The 20,820-nt window shown below is 39.7% G+C and overlaps 1 protein-coding gene across 1 annotated transcript in view; it reads left to right on the plus strand.

The window, feature by feature from the left end:
- Nucleotides 1-20,820, plus strand: part of SYN2 (synapsin II) — a 147,748-nt gene that overhangs the window by 45,017 nt on the left and 81,911 nt on the right. The window contains exon 2 of the mRNA XM_081848235.1: nucleotides 20,595-20,652. Coding sequence (XP_081704361.1) covers nucleotides 20,595-20,652 — 58 coding nt within the window. The remainder of the gene's footprint in view (nucleotides 1-20,594; nucleotides 20,653-20,820) is intronic.

Here is a 20,820-nt window from a genome sequence, read left to right on the forward strand (position 1 = left end):
TTTATCCAATAAAATGCATTCATGATGTTTTTCACAAACTTCAGCATATTTACTCTATATACTTTCAATATACACACAGGTCTTGCTATTTGAATGCAGTGTTTTCTCAGGAAATTGTTTGTTGGTGAGTGTTTGGATAACGAGTTGCCGATTTCCATTGGTTCCTATTGGGATAGTTCTAATGTGTTCTTGGCTGTGGACCTTTGACCCCAAAATGATTTTTTAAAACTCAGGAAAATCCTCTGATATCTTGCAAAAGGAAAACAAGGAAGGAAAAAAATGCTCTCTTATTTATCCTATCTCTTCCTTTCTCTCCCTATTCCCTCCGTGCCTCTCACTATGGTTTATAATGAACTGCTGCTGTTGACCAGTAAAGCACAAAAAGTAAGGCTTGTTTAAGGCTGCTTATTTGTTTACTATACTATAGGCAGGTCTGGCTGTTTGGATATCTGAATCTGCAGTGTGTATAGTGAGGTTTGGATAAGTGAGTTTTTTGTATAACAAGTGTTTGGATAGTGGGACCTTCATGTAATGCCTTTCGTAGTCCAGAAAGCAGGCTGTTTCTCTTTAACCCGAGTAATTGTCTTTTACCCCTCACAGCTTGGGTTCCATTTGGATCTCATTGCTTTGCTGAAATATAACTCTTGGTTTTGCTGATTCACTCTCTTTGGATACTGGCATGCTGAGATTGCCAAGTGATAACTGCTGCTACCATGCAAATTGTGCTATGCAGGAACTCACACATATACATTTCTTAGTACTGTGAGTTCTTACAGCATTTTTAAAGAGACAAAAAGGGACTTTTTGAAGCCACGACGGCAGAGCAGGAAAGTGCTGCAATAAATGTCTAGAAGCAGGACTAAATTGGCTGTTTGCTAAAGCACATGGTAGGATACTTTATCAGACCCCTTGATAGGCTGGCATATCTCCTGAGGCTTGGTTTCTATTCAGGAAAATTCAGCTGATTGTGTGCTGCTGAACAAAGCTAGAATTTATGCTGCTGAGACTGGCAAATGTATTGCTCATTCCAGTGCCAATGTTGCTTCTTGCATAGGAGGGAAACCAAGGACAGATTTACTTTAATAAATTATAAATTAGGTAATTGATTTTCAATGTGCTTCCTTCTGCTTCTGTATACACGGCCTCTGGGTGGAATATTTCTGGGAGTGAACTCCCCCTAGTGAGAGGACAGAAGCTGTCATTTAAATTTAAAGAGATGTAGATTATAAAAAGGAAAGTACTTAACTTTGAGGGGTGTATTCCGTCTTTTTAATGCTTCTATATGAAGAAAAAGCACTTTACTAATACTGTGGCCAGATAATGCTAGTTCAGCCACACATTAGCTGACAACTACACTGTAATGTGAAAAGATGAAAAGGTGTTAAGGATAACTTCTATAATGCCAAGATACAACAATGGAGATACAATATTTGTGGTTTGAGGTGACCACAGTGTTATTTTCTATTTATTAAAATGATTTTTTTGAAACCCTTTTATGAGGAAGGCAAAAAAGCCCAGATGGTCCCAATTAGCCAGAGGGCAAAATTCCTACCTAGTCCCAAATGGGGCAACCAAAGCGATTCCTCGCCAGGTAAAGTAAATAACATGACAAAGCAGGAAGAAATGATAAGGGAGGGAGGAAAATCCTGAGGTAACTGTGTTGTGGGGTGAGGAGGTGAGCCAGTTTAAATGGCTGGGGAGCAAACCTGAGTGAAAACTCCATCGAGTCCCAGTCAACCCCCCCCCCCTCCTGAAGCACTACCTACAGGCCTGTCCGTGATTGGCTTATTTGAGATGGACCAATTTGAAATTTCCCATCTGATGGGAGAGGCAGCTGTGCCTCCCAATGGCCGTGGGAGCACTGCATGTGGAAGCCAGAAGATGGTGGTGTGTGATGCCACGCTTCAACTGTCACCCTAGTCACAGGGAAGCAAATGAAGATTTGTTGCTCTTGTAAAAGAGCTCAACTATTCTGCTAAAACACTGTTGCAGATAAATCCTGAAGGTTATGATGCTGAGTTGCTGAAGCTGCTTTGCAGGCGAAATGCTTGTTTGCTGGTGCAGTAGCTCGTAAGATTTTGCCGCAAATCAGTTTTAATCTATTCCTATCTATATGTGTATTTGTTAGCATTGCAAGTGTAGAATTTTCTTTGCTTTTGCACCTGTCATATAAAGAGCTAAATAGTATAAATGAATGCAAATAGTATAAATGAATGTAATATGGGATTAGATTATATTGTAATTGCTTTTTGTTATGCTAAGTGGTGGGATTGCCTTCCCTTGGGCATAGTGGAATACGTTGGTTGATGGGGGAAATCAGAGGTGATTAATGGGCAGATCCAGTAAGAAGCCCTTAATTTTGTCCCTAGCCACCAGGAATGCATAGTGATAATGGCTTGCTGTGCGGAGAGAAAGCTATAGTGCTGTCTCCATGGAGCTACAAAGAACTTTCCCCTTCACTGTCAGCAAGGGAGTGATGAGCAGCAGCCCTAGGAGAGAAGAGAGCTAGAGGACTCCAGAGTTCCTAGGTCAGGGGTCAGCAACCTTTTTCATCCGTGGGCCGGTCCACCATCCCTCAGACCTTGTGGGGGGCCAGACTATTTTTTTTTTTGGTGGGGGGGGGGAATGAACAAATTCCTATGCCCACAAATAACCCAGAGATGCATTTTAAATAAAAGCGCACATTCTACTCATGTAAAAACACCAAGCAGGCCCCACAAATAACCCAGAAATGCATTTTAAATAAAAGGACACATTCTACTCATGTAAAAACACGCTGATTCCTAGACCGTCCATAGGCCAGATTGAGAAGGTGATTGGGCTGCATCTGGCCCACAGACCTTAGGTTGCCTACCCCTGTCCTATGTGATACTGAAACAGCTAAAGCAGGATTTTTAAAAACCCACAGATTTTCCAACTGCACCAATTCCCCACCAGACACCCCACACTAAAAACAGAAGATGCCAAATGAACACAAAGTTGTTTCTCCACAGTGGCTCTTACCTACTTTACAGTAACTAACATGACAATTCAAAACCCTTGCATCAAGGAAAAACCTAACTCAGTGACTCTAATGTAAGGACTGTGTTAAGTTCTATAACAAGGGTGTCCTTGGACCTCAAATTAAGACTCATACAACAACAAAAATAATATTTAGGACTGTTGGATCATTCTGAAAATTATCTATCCCTGCTGCCTCATCAAATCAGAGCTGCTAGAATTCGTACCTCTCTTAAGGTGGCTTATACCGGTGCATTTTATGCTGCAGTCAGTAGGACCTGCAGTGATGACTGTTGTTAGCACTCATATGTTGAGTTGTGATATCTCAGGTGAGGAGCATACATAGGAGCAAACTTTTTCAGCAGGGGCTGGTCCACTGTCCCTCAGACCTTGTGGGGGGCTGGACTATATTCTGAAGGAAAAAAGTGAATGAATTCCTATGCCCCACAAATAACATAGAGATGCATTTTAAATAAAAGCACACATTCTACTCATGTAAAAACACGCTGATTCCCGGACCGTCCACGGGCCGGATTTCGAAGGTGATTGGGCCGGATCCGGCCCCCAGGCCTTAGGTTTCCTACCCATGATATCAACTGAATAAAAGGTAAATCTATCAAATTTTCAGTTTCCAAAGCAATACAGGAACTGAAATACAGGCATTGTTTGCAAATCACACTCCTTCAGATTTTGCCAAGCAGTTCTCCAACCAACCACTGTTTACAATAATGCGTATTTCAGGGGAAGCTGTACTTAAATATTAATATATTAGTGAAAATAGCATACAAAAATGCTTTATATTAGGAACAGGTGTACATTAGTCAAAAGTTACTTACAAAATAGGTTTATTAGGATAAATTCACACTGAAATGTGAATATTCACTCACTTTGTGAGGATTTTTAAAAAAATGAAACTGCAAATTGCTTCAGAAATGTGAAGTGAATTTAAGATTGGAAAACTGAAAAACGGGGGGTGCCAAATCGATAGATACTTCTATCCCTACCTAGAAGTGAGCCCTATTGGAAACAATGAGACTTGCTGTTGAATAGCCTTGTATAGGATTGCACTATTCATGGTCCCGCTGATTATTTTCATACTGGTACAGATACTTACTCTAGAGAAGGCTTCCTTGGCCAGCCGATAGAGGCAAGGACAGATGTTCCAGTTGTGCTTTTATTGGAAGACATGACTTGTTTTGTTAAATAGCTAAACTGCTTACAGAGATAATTCTCTCTCTCTCTCTCTCTCTCTCTCTCTCTCTCTCTCTCTCCTGCTTGTCCAGAACAATCTTGGATTCCACATATAAATGAATAAGACATTTCTGCTCAGGATCTTTAGCCTTAGCCCCTTTTCCAGTATAAGCAACAACATTTTCAAAGAGAATGACACCAGAGGAGCCATGAAGGAGGCAGCTAAGTATTCAATCTCATGTCTGGTGCTAGAAGAAGCCAGAGAGTGTGAGGACAGGAGACTAGCCACTTCTTTCCATTCTTTCCAGAACAGCTGTTTACATCAGGACAAAGCCAGTCTTGAGATTTAGAATATCTCTCACTCTCTTAGGGATTGAACCATGTACCAGTGATTTTTTTTAGTGATATCTCAAAATCTAAAGAGTACCTTTAAATTGATTATAAATCATATGCTTCAATTTTAAATTGATTATCATTCTGTGCAGTAAATGTTGCAATAACTCTATTCAATAAAAAAGTGCTAATAGTTCCTACCCATGGTATTTGACCTTAACTGCGTTGTAGACAGCCTACCTGTTTACTATCCTCTCACAAACACAAACCTATCTCCAGAAGGTTGTTTATCACAGGAAAGACTTATTCCAGTGAGATTATTTATTCCAAACTTGACATTCCTGTATTAATTCCCCATGAATCTATTTAAATTTATTCATTTCTTGGAGCTGCTAAATTGCTATCCCCAAATAGATTATTTTGGGTTGACCAGAATGGTACAACTCTACATTAAATGATGTAATGGTTTTAATCATTAATGCAATTGTTCTCACACTTCTTCAGCATAACTGGGAAAGGGATATGATCTTTATTTCTTAAACAGATTTACAAAATACTTGTATGCATACCAGTTTTTGGAAAATGTGATAGATGTATTACAGACCTTAGAACTTCAAAAGCATTCATGTTTGTTCCAAATCCATTGTTACAAAAATAAAACGTCAATACATTGATAAAGAGGAAGATACATTAAGTGGTTTGGGAGTTTTTAACTTCAGACTATCCATGAACGAAGTGGATTTTTCAATATTTCTTTAGGAGTTCATCTTCAAAAACAGTTTTCACAAAAATCTAAAATAGAGGTTTGTAATTGTCTGAATACTTAAAGAACACTCAGTTGACACCAGCATATCTGACCTAACATATGCTTTTTTATAAAGGAAATTACCTTCATAGGCTGCTGCAACCCATTTCCCCTTTAAACATAGACATTAGACACAGATGAAAGGCATTAATCAATAAGACTACAGATGCTTTGTGATTTACACGTGACCTGTCATTTGCTGGCAATGAACAACAATTTTCTGTGACTCAGAACACTGACTTCCCAGCCTCCTGTTGAGAAGACATAAAATGCTGCTTTAGATTTTGTGTGTTCCTTTCCCCCTCCTCTGGTGGTGCATTTTATATGATCCATATTTATGGTAAAATAAAGCTTGTTCTGGCCACCACTTCTCTTTAGTTTGCCAGCATCAGTGTAATGCAGTGTTCTCTCTCATTGAATTCTGGAAGAGAGAAAGAAACAGCCATAAATGACAGAGCTAATAATACAGTTTTAGAGTTTGCATGACATGGACATGTGAAAGAGAATTTTGCTATCATTATTATTATTATACCACTTAATGCAAAAAATATGTGCTAAGTATAAAAACCAATTACAGTAGCATTAAAATTTAAACATCTATCATCAAAATATTTGATAAAGCAAATGAAACATTAAAATACAAAGATTCGTAATATGCAATTAAAATACGGCTCTGTGAATAATTATTCTAATAAATTGGGCAGTGTGTTACAGCTAACAAAAAGGCACTACTGATTAATTAACACTCAACAGTGCTGTAAATATGATAAAGCAGTAGAGCCTTTGGTGGTGGCAGCAACAGAGGGAATGCCTGGGGTTGGGGCTATGAGAGGATAGGGGATGGGGGCAAACTGTGGGGGGAGAGGGGCCTTCTTAGTTATGAACTGAACAGACAAATGGTGGACTAAAAAGACAAGTTATTCCAAAGTGCTTTTTTCCATGTTAGCTATATTAACAGCAAATCCTTGAGGGTTGTATTTATATCTCATAAAATCAAAATGTAGTCTTCTATTTTTATTCTTTTAAAAACTTCCTAAGGAACCTACTGAATGTGTGTTGTAGAAAGGTCATGACCATCAAAGCAGCTTAGCTTAAATATGACTCAGAGAGTTGTATGACTCTGGCTAGCGCTGGGGTGTTTCCAGAAAACACCGTTATCTTTATGCTCCAGCAGAGGAGTTAGAGCTTGACCTTTGCAGCACTTTGTATCTTGTCTTTTCATAAAAGAATTTGACTTACAGTCTTGGTTTGGTTAGGGTTTATGCTGGGCTGGATTGGTCTGGAAACAATTTCTAAGTTGTTCGGGTTTTTTACAGATTAATTTGAACCTATACTGATAAAGTTGAGGTTTTTTTAAATAAAATAAAATATAACTAGGCTAAGTTTAAAAACAAAACCCGAATAATTGTGATTGATACTAGGCTCTCTGCAATCACCCAGTTCATGATCTGTCCTGTAGTTTTGTCTCAGTTCTGTTTCTTGAGGCACTCAATATCTCAATTTCATTCTGGATTCTGGGCAGTAAAATTTTTATCACCTAAGAATAGCAGCATGAGTGATAAAAATATTACATGCTAGTATGTTTATGCCTTTATGAGCATAAATTATTGCCCTTTGTTTGGTACTTTGAGAGAATTATTGATCGTATAAACATCAAAACCAGAAGTGAATGTTGCTGTTTTCATACTACTTCAACTCCTTTGGAATGTTGATATTTACATTGCTGGAAATAAATATTTGTGGTGTCTAACCCCTCTCTAGTTTTTCTTGATTGTGTTTTTTGTTACCCTCTTGACTGTCTACAGAGCCCTATAGAAGGATATCAGTGAGCTTGTACAGTTCGTGCCTTGTGTGAACAGACACACCATAGTCATTGCTTCTGTAATTGATTTCCCCCTCCTTCATGGTTGAGTTCCGTTAACAAATCAAAATATTCTGGCTCTGAGGGTTATTACTGTGTAGTGTTGTATGATTAAGGAACAAGGGAGCTATCCAGAGCTTCTACAGCCTCAGCTAAAATGGTTGGATCATCAAATACACTTTTGAAGATGTAAGGCAAACATCCAGGTGGGTTTGAACTGTGCAAGTTTGACATCTGTAGTAGGATTTAAAAATAGCCTCTTTCAAAAGGAGACTCAGAAATCACAGTAGGCTGTATTTTTAAGTTTTTTGTTTAGGTGATGTATCTATATCAGTTTAGAAATACTTTTCTGCAACAATGTGCTTATGAAATCAATTAAACAGATACAAATAAAGCTCGGTGATTATTACTTCTCTAACCATGCATTTCATCAAGACTGACACCCTTGTTCATAATGCCTGTTTTTTCACTAAGCAACAGTATGATTGCTTGAGAGCATGTTAAACTACCCTACCTTCTAAGGTTTAGATATTAGGACTGCAATCCTGGCTACTTACGTACCTGGGAGTCAGGCCTATTGAATTAAATAAGACTTACTTATGTGTAGGCATGGCTATAATTTTATTGTAAAGCACTTTTCTGCATTTCATTTGGGGAAGTATATGCTGGATAAAATGTTCTTGTTTCTGCCACTATGTCAGCTTGTCTCTTAAATAACTTGCCCTTTATTCAGTTTGAATGTGAAAGCTAGACAGAGACCCAGGCAGTAAGAATACTGAGAAATAGGATAGATATCACTTATGAAGTGTGTTAATGTGGCTTTCAGACAGAGCAGCTCTTTTATGTCGTATCTATTGAACTTAATTGGGAGTATTTTAAATCCTTTTTATCTGCTGCCATTTAAATTTCGCTCACCTTTCACAATACCTGTCCTTGATGTTCAGCCTGTTATATATTTTTTAAAGAAAAAAGTCACACTGTGGGTTCCTAGATAGCCTCCTATCATGAGTTCTTTCTAATTAAGAATATGGTTGCTATTGAATGAAAGATAGAACCATTAAATTGCATAAAGGTCATTTTCACTATGGTGACAAGAAAATTCAGTGGCTGTTTTCAAAGCCCTAAATAGTTCACAACATGGGTTGGAAGGTAGGGTCTCTCTCTCAATATTGTGAGATTTGAATTGATATAAATCATTGGCTTCAGCTTTTTATATTGAATGAGCTTCAGTTCCTGAACTTGCAGTGTGTGTTTTTACAATATTTCTAAAATCTTATGATCAAACATGACCCCCACTTTTAGAAAATACAAAAACTAAAAAGCTGGACATGATATCATATGCCTGGGTTTCTAAAGAAATAGCAAAAATTTCACCACCTCTTTGGTAATCCTCTCCATAACTTCCTTCGCTGCTCTACTAAAGTGGTACCTCTGGATGCGAATGGGATCCATTCCAGAGCCCCGTTCGCATCCTGAGTAGAACATAACACACGACTGCGCGTGCGCGGTTCGCGTTTCACTGCTTCCATGCATGCACGTGACGTCAGTTTGAGCATCTGCACATGCACGAGCTGCGAAACCTGGAAGTAACGCTCTCCGTTACTTCTGGGTCGCCGCGGAGCTTAACTTGAAAATGCTCAACCTGAAGCATATTTAAACAGAGGCATGACTGTACATGAATTCAATCCCCTGCCCCATTCTTGCAAAGTTAAGGCTGTTAATATCTATGTCAATACTTCTAAATGTGCTTGAAACATTGATTATATCAGAAGACCATACTGGCACACATTCTTCTTCTTTGGCGATTACTCGTAGTTGAGTAAGATTGTCTTCCATAAACACGGTTTAACAATGAGTCCGTAAGTGACCGTGGAGCACAATTCTGGATCCACACATCCTTCCACAGTGGGGACATTGGTTTCTGGGTGAGAGTTGATCACAGTGTGGATTTGCCAAGAGTGCCTTCCTCTTAGCATGTTTCTCCCTTGCGTCCTGAGTTCGAGTGTCTTCAAAGCCCATGACACCTTTTGTAAAAGCTGTTCTACAACTGGAGCGCTTACAGGCCAGTGTTTCCCAGTTGTCAGTGTTTATACTACATTTTTTTAGATTTGCCTTGAGAGCGTCTTTAAACATCTTTTGTTGACCACCAGCACTACGCTTTTCATTTTTAAGTTGGGAATAGAGTAGTTGCTTTGGAAGACGATTATCAGGCATCCGCACAACATGACCACATGAAACAAGCTTCAGCCTAAATAAGACCATTTCCATTTTATTGTTTTATCCTATTAGGCTTCTTTCTTAACTTACAATTATTATGCCTCTCCAAACTGTGAAATACTGTCAAGTAGGCTAGCACACAATTCGTTCTGTGTGCCCACTGCAACCCCATTTTGAAACTAATGGTAAGTTATGAAACTTTAAGAGGGTGGGGTATGGGTTGACTTTTGCCAATTCCCCCACCCCCTGAAGTTCTGTTTTTTGTTTTTTCTGATGAACCTAAGCTGCTTCGTTCATACTACAGAAGTACAGTGGTACCTCAGGTTAAGAACTTAATTCATTCTGGAGGTCTGTTCTTAACCTGAAACTGTTCTTAACCTGAAGCACCACTTTAGCTAATGGGGCCTCCTGCTGCTGCCGCGCCGCCAGAGCACGATTTCTGTTCTCAACCTGAAGCAAAGTTCTTAACACGAGGTACTATTTCTGAGTTAGCGGAGTCTGTAACCTGAAGTGTATGCAACCTGAAGTGTCTGTAACCCGAGGTACCACTGTATAGGAGAAAAGCAGGCTGCTCTGGGAGAGACAAGGAGCTCGGTGTGGCTCTGCTCCCCTTATAAACTGAGAGGGACATTGGCAGAAAAAAATTAAGTTCCTTTGACCCTGGGGAGGGTGAAGCTCAGAGTCAAACTGTGGCTGTGACTATTTGCTTGAGAGGCCCAGAATTCTGTCCTGCCTTGGGATGTAGGTAGTAAGAGGAGGTGGTGGTAGTGATTACTGGGTAGTTTGGAATGTGACTGGCCTACTTTGCAAGGCAGTTGTGCAATGAAAGGTGTAAGCAGTCTCCCCTGGCCTTCCGCTCCCCTTCCCTTGCAAACGGGACTGTTTTTACACCAAATGTATTTAGGATTAGAGGGAATTATACTAGAGGTAGTAGAATAATCAGGACTGTTCTGGCAATTCTTTAAGATTTAGGGGGGGGGGTGTTAATAAAATTGCAGAGTGGCAGCCCATGTGTTACCCAACATGTATTAATTGTTTTCTCTGAAAGGTATTTGGTGATGATTTTGAGAATCAATTTTGCAATGAAGACTACATACAGTACTTGTAAAAAATAAATAACCAGCAGGTGGCAGTGGCTAATCACAATCTGCTGTATTTTAACTTTACTATTACAGACTTCAATAAATACGACTGTTGTTGCTTTTGAATTTTATATTAGGTCAGTGGATTATCTGAATTGTTAGCATGGGCCTTAGCATGGGCTACTTGTGGGTGGGGATTAGCAGCATTTTCAAAATAATTGTTGGCATATATATATAGACATAAATGGCAGAATTGCACACACATATGAAAAAAATTTTGTCCCTGAAAAGTTGGATTGGGAGGCATAGGGACATTATCATTATTTTAATGCTTTTACAATAAATCGTGTAGATATGCACAGAATAATTCATTGTGCATTTTAGTATCAGAAGTTGTCTTCAAAGCAACGCGGTATGCGTTGCATGGTTCTGCTCGACTTCTTCGCTCATTTTTATCCCATTGATAAAATGTCATGCCGCCAACATTTCTCCGATGAAAATAGGGACGTCCTATATCAATATGTAAATTTTGTAGCCCAGTTCAGTCCCTGCTTTTTCTTCACATATAAGTAAACATGCACAGGCACTCTGCTCTGCCCCACCTCCTCCAGTACATAAGTTTTACCCAGTCTACAACTTCCCCAGTTTGAGGGCAAAGTTCTGAAGCAGACAGCCTCCTCTGCTTAGGAAGACTCCCTTTCCCCTATGATTAAGAACCCTGTAAATTGCAGAGGAAGCCCCCACAAGTAGATATTGCTCTTAATGGAGGATTCTTCCCTTGACCTCACAAAGACCCATAAGCTCCACTTGCAATTTTGCTTTCATGTGAGTAAAAATAATGCCCCTTTGTGGCTTATCTCTCCTTTTCTTCTGATCCAGATAATGCAGCAGAAGTTTCAAACCAGTGCTTAGGAGCAGAATGGACTGGATTGGATAGCCCTCATAAATGGGGCTTGGGAAAGCTGGACCAGGATTCCGTTCCTAAAGGCAGCCCTGTATCATGAAGTTTTTAATGTTTGATATTTTGCTATGCTTTATATATGCAGTAAGCCACCCAGAGTGGCTGGGGAAACCCAGCCAGATGGGTGGGGTATAAATATTATTATTATTATTATTATTATTATTATTATTATTATTATTTCATCATCATCATCATTATCATTATTATTAGTGCCTCTTGAAAAATCAGGGCTTGCTCCCAAGTGCTTTGCTGACCAGACACTGTGAAGCTAGAGACATAGTCTGTAGAACATTTGTTACTTAGGAAAAATATTTAATAATATTCAAGATTTTTATTTTTTAAAAAACCTTAAGTAACATACATAACATTTACATGGATGTTTCATCCCAAAATATTCTGACACCACTGATGCAAATTACTGTTAACAGCTGTGGAAAACCCAAATTGACGTTTCCTCTGATTCAGCTTTTAAGAGTGGGTTTTTGCTCAGGGCAAAAAACAGACAGACATACAAAAACCTACAAGGCTTGGATATGGAGTGTTAAAGTGCATACTTGTGCCTGGAAAGAGCCGGGCAAAAGGTAAATGTGGCTAAGTCCTTACTTAAGTTTTACTGAAAAAAAGCATTTAACTTTACATTTGATCTATTCTGTAATGTCTCCAGGGTTGAAGTCCTATACATATTGACCCACCCTATTCCTGTGACTAATCTGTTTTAACTGTTTTTAATACTGAACTATAAGTTGGTGTAAGTTGTAACCCACCCTGGGACCTCCTGGCGGAGGACGAGCAATATATTTAACAACCACGGTTATGAGTAGACATGCATAGGATTGCACTTGTGAAGCTGTGCTGGAATCGTTAACAATAGTTTGGGTTTCTTGAACTCTAGTGAACATTACATTGCTAAATGATTATGTAACACCATAACACCATAAATTGTTTCTTTCCCCGGTAGTATCAGAATATTTTGGAATCCACTTTTTTCTACACAAGAGGGCAGCAGAAATGGGTAGCCAGGTGCTTCTAATTGGGTGGTTTTTTTGAAAATGCCACAGAGAAGAATTTTGAAGACAGTAGTGAAATACCGAGAGCTGAGAAGAGCATAGTGTGCCTTTAAAAAAAATAAAAAAAAAATACAATGTGAAACACAGGCTAAGTATCAATTTTTAAAAGTTAGAATCTATACTAAAAGTTTTAGTGCATGGCACAAAATCTTGAACATTCTGCAGGAGGCAATAAGAAATTTGAAATGTATGCACTTCTTGAAAATATTTAACATGTGATCCATGTCATTCAATACACTGAGCTGGTAAATATGAATTATTTCCAGTTATGGTACTTAGAAAACTCAGAAATATTATGGTAACAGAATGATGACATGTTCTTATTCTGTGAGCAGAAGAATGGAATGTTATCATAGATAATTTGATTTGTGTTAATTCCATGGAAGTCCCACTGAAATGATGTGGGCATTGGAGCTGTGCTTTGTCAATTGCCATTTTAAAAAAGTTTTTTTTTTTATAGAGTTTGTATCCTGTATTTTCTCTTACAAGAGAGACCCAACAAATCTGTCTAGAGTCAACAGCCAGTAGCTACTAATCATTACAATTGGTTGGGTGCTACAACCCACTAGTTTATTGTAAATGATCCTCTAGATCTCATTAGAATAGCTTTGCCACTTGGTTTAATTTATTTTCAAGAATCAGTCTGACAAGCACTTAGATCTGGTTCATTAACAAGGCAATGCTTTGTGGTTCTGGCTAGCTGCCAATATTTAAAGAGAAATTAATCCTATTCCATAAAAGTACAATATAATGCCTTAACATGTATAACTTTACTGTGCCTGAAGACTTTGTTATGCTGAGTCCCCCAAATTATTTATTGCTGACATAGATTTACATTAATTGTGGTGGCGTTTTTTTAAAAAAAAAATTTAGCCATTAAGGGATATCATTGCAGCAGTGGTATTCACAAGGCCAAATGTGTTGGAAAATAGTTGTAGATGCAGTTAAATACTGTACATTCCTGTAGATAAAATCTTTTGATTCCACCAAGGCTACCTCTTCCTTTTCTCCACCCACAAGCTGCTAGTATGAGTTTCAACTCTGCTTAGTTTATACCAAGGTATAAGTAATGTTAATGAGTTTATATCTGGCATCTGGACAAACCTTTCTTGGGACTTTTAGGTACATCTGAATGTAGCAGTAACCTGATCTCAGACTTTAACTGTGTAACATACTGCATATGTGCCATAGAAGAATTGTTCTACACCTTGTTTAGGGAAAGTGTAACTATAAACAGTGTGCAGTATTAATGTGCTGGTAGTAATTGAGAAGAACGGATTTGAGACATTAGCAGGAGAGAAGCAATGCTATGATCTAACACACTTAAGCCTCATTTATTTCAACAAGATTATTAAGTACATGCTTAAATATATCCCAATGAAATAGTATTTTAAAGTGACTAACTAGAACGTACCCTATGTTACGTTGCAAAAATAGCACTTTCTTCAGTGAACTAAAATATCCTTGGGCGAAATATTGTGACATGCACTATCCCGTATAGCAAAAAACAAGTGGCTCAGAGTCAGAAAAAGTACCATTTGTACTTTTACAAACTATAGGTTATAATTCCAAAATAGTTTCTGCAGCCAGACTCATCTAAAAGAGGCACTAAATTGATCCTCTTTCTGCTTTGCATTCGCTAGCAAATAAAGGTATTTTGAAGTGAAATACACCCTGAACTGGGTGTGGAGAGTGCAGCTGAATGGGACACAGCTGTGGGCGGCCGGAGGAAGTACCATCCACCTTGGCCCTGCCCATAAAAAGCATGTCTAGAGTGAGAGCCCCTGTTTCCAGGAGCTCTTCTCTTTGTGAGACTTTTGTGGGTGAGCTGAGAGTTTGCTTGGACCCTGAGTGAGAACTCAGAGGCTGAGAGGAAGGTGTGCCTGAAGGAAAATGAATTGATATTGATTTTTGTATATTAGTACCTTTATATTGAGGGACGCGGGTGGTGCTGTGGGTTAAACCACAGAGTCTAGGACTTGCCGATCAGAAGGTCGGTGGTTCGAATCCCCGTGACGGGGTGAGCTCCCGTTTTTCAGTCCCTGCTCCTGCCAACCTAGCAGTTTGAAAGCATGTCAAAGTGCAAGTAGATAAATAGGTCTACTTCTCCGGCGGGAAGGTAAACAGCATTTCCATGCACTGCTCTGGTTCACCAGAAGCGGCTTAGCCATGCTGGCCACATGACCCGGAAGCTGTACGTTGGCTCCCTCGGCCAATAAAGCGAGATGAGCGCCGCAACCCCAGAGTCGGCCACAACTGGACCTAATGGTCAAGGGTCCCTTTACCTTTATCCTTATATTAATAGTACATTTTTATTTGTAACTGTGTATTTTTGTAATATTTTGTTTTTCAGTTTTCTGTACACCACTTAGATATATTTTTAATATATTAAGCAGTATATAAATAAAGTAATCAATCAAATAATGTTGATGCTTCTGCTGTTAGGTCCTCCTATATATTTTTGACAACTGTAAAAATGCAGTCCTGTGTTCTTCTACTCAGCAGTAAGTCCTGTTTAGTTAAGTGGAATTTTCTTCCAGGTAAAGTGAGTGCTAGGGGGACGCAGGTGGCGCTGTGGGTAAAACCTCTGCACCTAGGACTTGCTGATCGTAAGGTTGGCGGTTCGAATCCCCGCGGCGGGGTGAGCTCCCGTCGTTCGGTCCCAGCTCCTGCCCACCTAGCAGTTTGAAAGCACTCCTGAGTGCAAGTAGATAAATAGGTACCGGTAAACGGCGTTTCCGTGTGCAGCGCTGGTGCTGGCTCGCCACGTGACCCGGAAGTGTCTTCGGACGGCACCGGCTCCCGGCCTCTTGAGCGAGATGAGCGCGCAACCCTAGAGTCGGACATGACTGGCCCGTACGGGCAGGGGTACCTTTACCTTTACCTAAAGTGAGTGCAGGATTCCAGGATGACAGAGCAATCCTATAAACTACTTTAACTCCAACCAAGGGATGGAGATACATCACTTCTATGCTGCTGAAACAGCCACCATGCCCTTGACCTACATTCTCAGAAGTAGTCTAGAATTATTATCAAGTAAGCAACCAGCTTTAATCTAAAAGACACAAACTCACTCTTTTCAGTCTCCTCCATCAATCCAAGGTTTGGGGCAAACTAAAGCATTTACTCTTAGTGGAAAGATTCACCCGTTCCAATATCATGTTTCCATGTGTATGCCTTCATTTCAGCAGGTATCTTGCTAACTGGTCACAGAGGTACGCCACAGTTAAATGAGGCAGAAAGAAAGCCTGGGTGCAGGTGGCAAAGGGCAACAGAAAGGTTTGGGCAAATGTGGTAGTTGCAATTGGGGGAAGCATTTCTGTAGTTCAAAATAGGTGCTGAAAGTAATCTGAAAATGTGGGGGTAGGTTGAAGTTTACTACCCTGTGAAAGAATGACTGACTTTCAAGTCAGAATGAGGAAATATTGGTTAAGGAAACAGACAAAATAATGTGGTGTTACCCTGAGGTTTTACTGTGGGGTTCCATGATGAATCAAACCACAAAGTTGAATCATTTGGAAGACTAGCCTCAATTTTCTCAGTGGTGACATGTCTTCCCTTAAGCGAGCTGTTTTTATACTGTGTAACTAATTCGCCTTGACTGAACACTACACTGCCGGGCCTCTTAAAACAATTGTGTTTCCTGGTAGAGAATTGATGACAAAAGGTGTTTCCAGTAGCTACAGAAAGAGTACTAGGATGGTCCTGCTTTGCAAACTGAAAAGAAAAACATGGGGGGGGGGGAGAATAAAAAAGAAAAAAACTGAAAAGAATAGCAGAATGTGCCACATTTATTTACATTCAAAAATGGATAACTTTCCACATTTTATCAATATTCACCTTTAATTGTTCAGAAGTGACATCTAGAATGGTTTACTTAAGTTTATAATTAGGAAAATAGTTTGGCATAGCAACTCCACTTTTTTATATACCGTATTTTTTGCACCATAACACTCACTTTTTTCCTCCTAGAAAGTAAGGGGAAATGTCTGTGCGTGTTATGGAGCGAATGCCTACGGATGGCGGGGGATCTGCTGCAGTCGTGAGCAGAGGATCCATGGTTCCCCTTCCTTCCCTCCTCCGTGGCTCGCTTTGAAACAGCAAAGTGGGAGAAGAGCCACTGAGTGTGGAGGAGAGAGGGACAGAGAGCCTGCTTGCTTTAAAGGAGCAAAGCGGGAGAGGAGAGGAGCCTTCTCCTCTTATACCCCTCTTCTGCATTATTAACAACATCCTTCTTCACCCACCCCACGCGTGTTCCTTGTCCCGCTTTTCCTTCCCTCCCCACTTAAAGCGTGGTTATAAAGCACGGATCCACATGGATCCTCAGGATTTTTGCATTGGGCTACCCCAAACTCACTGTCAGATCACATGTCTGTGGCCACAGCATGAACCACAAAAATCATACATCCGCTGTTTCGTTTAGAATACTTTTTTTCTTGTTTTCCTCCTCTAAAAACTATGTGCGTGTTATGGTTGGGTGCGTGTTATAGAGCGAAAAATACGGTATATCAGAGATGGGGAATCTGTAGTCCTCCAGATATTGTTGTATTCCCAACTCCCATCAACTCCAGTCAGCAGGAATGATGGGAGTTTTAGTCCAGCAACACCTGCGGGACCACAGACTCCTCAAACATGCTCTGTGTAATAAATCCTTTGATACTTTAACTATTTTTACCTAAAAACTTTGCCTTTTCCTTAGTTAGTTACACTTCCTCACATTTTTGTACCTCCTCAGTCAGCAGTGACTTAAAAATAGCCACTATCACCACCACCACAAAATGTGTATACTGCTTGATTGTAAAAGCTTCATAGAATTGTGGAGTTGGAAGGAACCCCGAGGGTCATCTAGTCCAACCCACCTCTCGTGAGAGTCAGTTCCACTGTCAAACAACTCTCACTGTCAGAAAGTTTTTCCTGAGTTCTGTTGAAATTTCCTTTCTTGTAACTTGAATCCATTGGTTTGGGTCTTAGCCTCTGGAGCAGGAAGCTTGCTCCTTCTTCCATGGGACAGCCATTCAAGACAAGACAGAAGTACTGTTTTGGGGAGACAGGAGGCGGGTGGGTGTGGAGGACTCTTTGGTCCGGAATGGGGTAACTGTGCCCCTGAAGGACCAGGTGCGCAGCCTGGGAGTCATTTTGGACTCACAGCTGTCCATGGAGGAGCAGGTCAATTCTGTGTCCAGGGCAGCTGATTACCAGCTTCATCTGGTACGCAGGCTGAGACCCTACCTGCCTGCGGACTGCCTAGCCAGAGTGGTGCATGCTCTGGTTATCTCTCGCTTGGACTACTGTGGGGCTACCTTTGAAGGTGACCTGGAAACTACAACTAATCCAGAATGCGGCTTTTAGACTAGTGACTGGGAGCAGCCGCCGAGACCACATAACACCGGTCTTAAAAGACCTACATTGGCTCCCAGTACATTTCTGAGCACAATTCAATGTGTTGGTGCTGACCTTTAAAGCCCTAAACAGCCTCAGTCTAGTATATCTGAAGGAGCATCTCCACCTCCATTGTTCTACCTGGACACTGAGGTCCAGGGCTGAGGGCCTTCTGGCAGTTCCCTCACTGCGAGAAGTGAATTTACAGGGAACCACTTAGAGGGCCTTCTCGGTAGTGGCACCCGCCCTGTGGAACGCTCTCTCACCAGATGTCAAAGAGAACAACAACTACCAGACTTTTAGAAGACATCTGAAGGCAGCCCTGTTTAGGGAAGCTTTTAGTGTTTGATGGATTACTGTATTTTAATATTTTGTTGGAAGCCGTCCAGAGTGGCTGGGGAAACCCAGCCAGATGGGTGGGGTATAAATAATAAATTATTATTATTATTGTTGCTGTTATTATTATTATCCAGATATTTGAAGATGTCTGTCATATCTCCTTTCAGTCTTCCCTTTTCCAGGCTAAATATACCCAGTTCCCTCAACGATTCCTCTTAAGGCTTGGTTTCCAGACCCTTTTTTATCGTGGTTGCCTCCTCTGCACACGTTCCAGCTTGTCAATGTCCTTCTTAAACTGTGGTGCCCAGAACTGGACACAGTACTCCCTTGGATGAGACACTATATTTCTGTTGATACAGCCTAGATTAGTTTTTTTTTTTGCTGCAGTATCACACTGTTGACCCACTTTAATCTTGTGGTCTATTAAGACCCCTAGATCCTTTTCACATGTACCACTGGCAATCCAGTTGTCCCCATCTGTCTTCTGTGTAAAAATCATGAAGATCTATATGAATTTTTGTCTCTGACCCATATTTGTGCACCATTTTTGCTGGAAACCTCCAGATCCATGGAGTAAGATGTGCCCTGTGATATGATGGTTGGGAGTGGGGGACCAGTGGAATAAATGTGCAATTTCAAGAGCATCTGGTTTACTGGATTTGATGTGTATGAGAGCACCCTTCTTTTCATCTTCTGATGAAGGGGGCACTGAGTGTGCTGAGGCTACAGTAACTTTGCAGCATTGAAGGAAGTCCTCAAGAGTACCATGTTGCTCAAGAGCACCATGCTGGTGACCTGTGAAACATATTTTATAGTTTTAAAAGACATAATGATGCCTGTCCTGCTTTCTAACTTGCATGGAGTGTGGTGAGATGGATATTGTGGAGAAAGTATATGACATGACTCTCTGCATCTCTTGGTCCAGTGGAGGCTTACGGTATTGACTTGTGTATGCTCGCCCTCCTGCTGAAGCAAGAACATTTGAAAGCCATATCATGCAAAAAAAGAGAAGCGCCACCAGAACGTCTACTATTCCTCTCTCACATGTATCATTTCACAAGCAACGTTTGATTTGGAAAGTTGAAATTTTCCCAAGGATTTTAAATTAAAAATCATGTTGCATTTACTCAATGACAAGCCGATGCTGACATTTCCTTCTTAACTTTGTCAGCGTCAAAGAAAACTGTATACCTTGATCTCCAAATTGCAGACCTAGGCCAGAGCCTTCCTTCCTAAAATGCATGCACAAATTAGATATTAATGTACATTGCATTCTGGTAGGAAAGTGAATTCTACATAAAGAGAGAAAAGGCATTCTTCGTTTTTATTTCCAACAAACATAAAACTATATTTACTTGCATCAGGAGCACTTTGTTTTGTTAACCTTTCTCAAGCTGGCAAGCAGCTGCTCTCTTTTAAAAGTGCATGGCTTGGCCACTGCTGATTTACCTTGCATAGTAGCTGTAAACTAAGCAAGGGATCACAGTCATTACCAAACGAGTTTTTATAGGAGCTTCCAAATGTTTAATATTCCCTTTTTTCATGAATGGATGTAATTTAGACATTATATGACCCTATTTCAATATTGCTACAAATCTCCCAAGTTAGTATGCTGGGAATAATTAAGGCTTGTTGATGTTTTTTCTAAGCACTGAAGGTGCCACTTAACTTTGGAATTGACCCAAGTTCTCAGTAAAGGAACACTTCAAAAGTTAGTCAGAGTTTAGTCCTCTGAATCAGCAAATCCAAGAATATGCCTTATAAAGTTATCCTGGAGTGGGGAGAAAACATATTTTAAAAATAAAACATTCAGAAAGGTTTTAATGCTTTTCTACTTATACTTTTAATGCTTATGTGGAATTAAATCACTGGATGTATTCGTGGCCTCGTTTTGTTTAACATTTTGTTAGACTCCAGATGGCATAATTTAGTGTTTGGTATTGGTGTTTATTTTCAAAACTGAAGTCATTTGTTGAAACATGAATCATGCCAGAGATCAGTTGTTTAATAATTGCCTCATCGAGCGGATGTTTACAAAGAAAAGGTGAATCTGAGGGGGAGTGTTTCACCCTAATTGGAATACAGTCCATATGCCAATATATAAAGTAGATTCTAATTGGTTTTAAGTGTAAATCTTTCACTGTGTGCATATATGAAATATACAACAAATTTTATTTTTTAAACATCAGCTTTAAATATAATCTTTCCAATAAGGTAAGTTTAAATGAGATGTTAAAATCCATCCAATAACTTTAATAATGTTAAAAGTGTATTGCCCAGCTTGCCAAAGAGTAATGCCTTAACTCTACTCATACCATTATATTTACACCAGATTTATTGTAATTATTTTGTTTTTCAGGGCCAAATCTTTTCGTGGAAAAAAGGTCCATGGGGAATATGACATTAAAGTTGAACAGGTATCAATTTAAGAATTTCATTTCATTTTTACATACACTATTTTTCCATATTTCTGTTTGTTATTATCTATCTATCTATCTATCTATCTATCTATCTATCTATCTATCTATTTACATGATTTGTATACCATCCTTAGCATGATCACAGGGTGGTTAACAAAATCAAAT

Source organism: Podarcis erhardii (assembly GCF_964252035.2).
Source record: "Podarcis erhardii genome assembly, chromosome: 2".
NCBI lineage: Eukaryota > Metazoa > Chordata > Lepidosauria > Squamata > Lacertidae > Podarcis > Podarcis erhardii.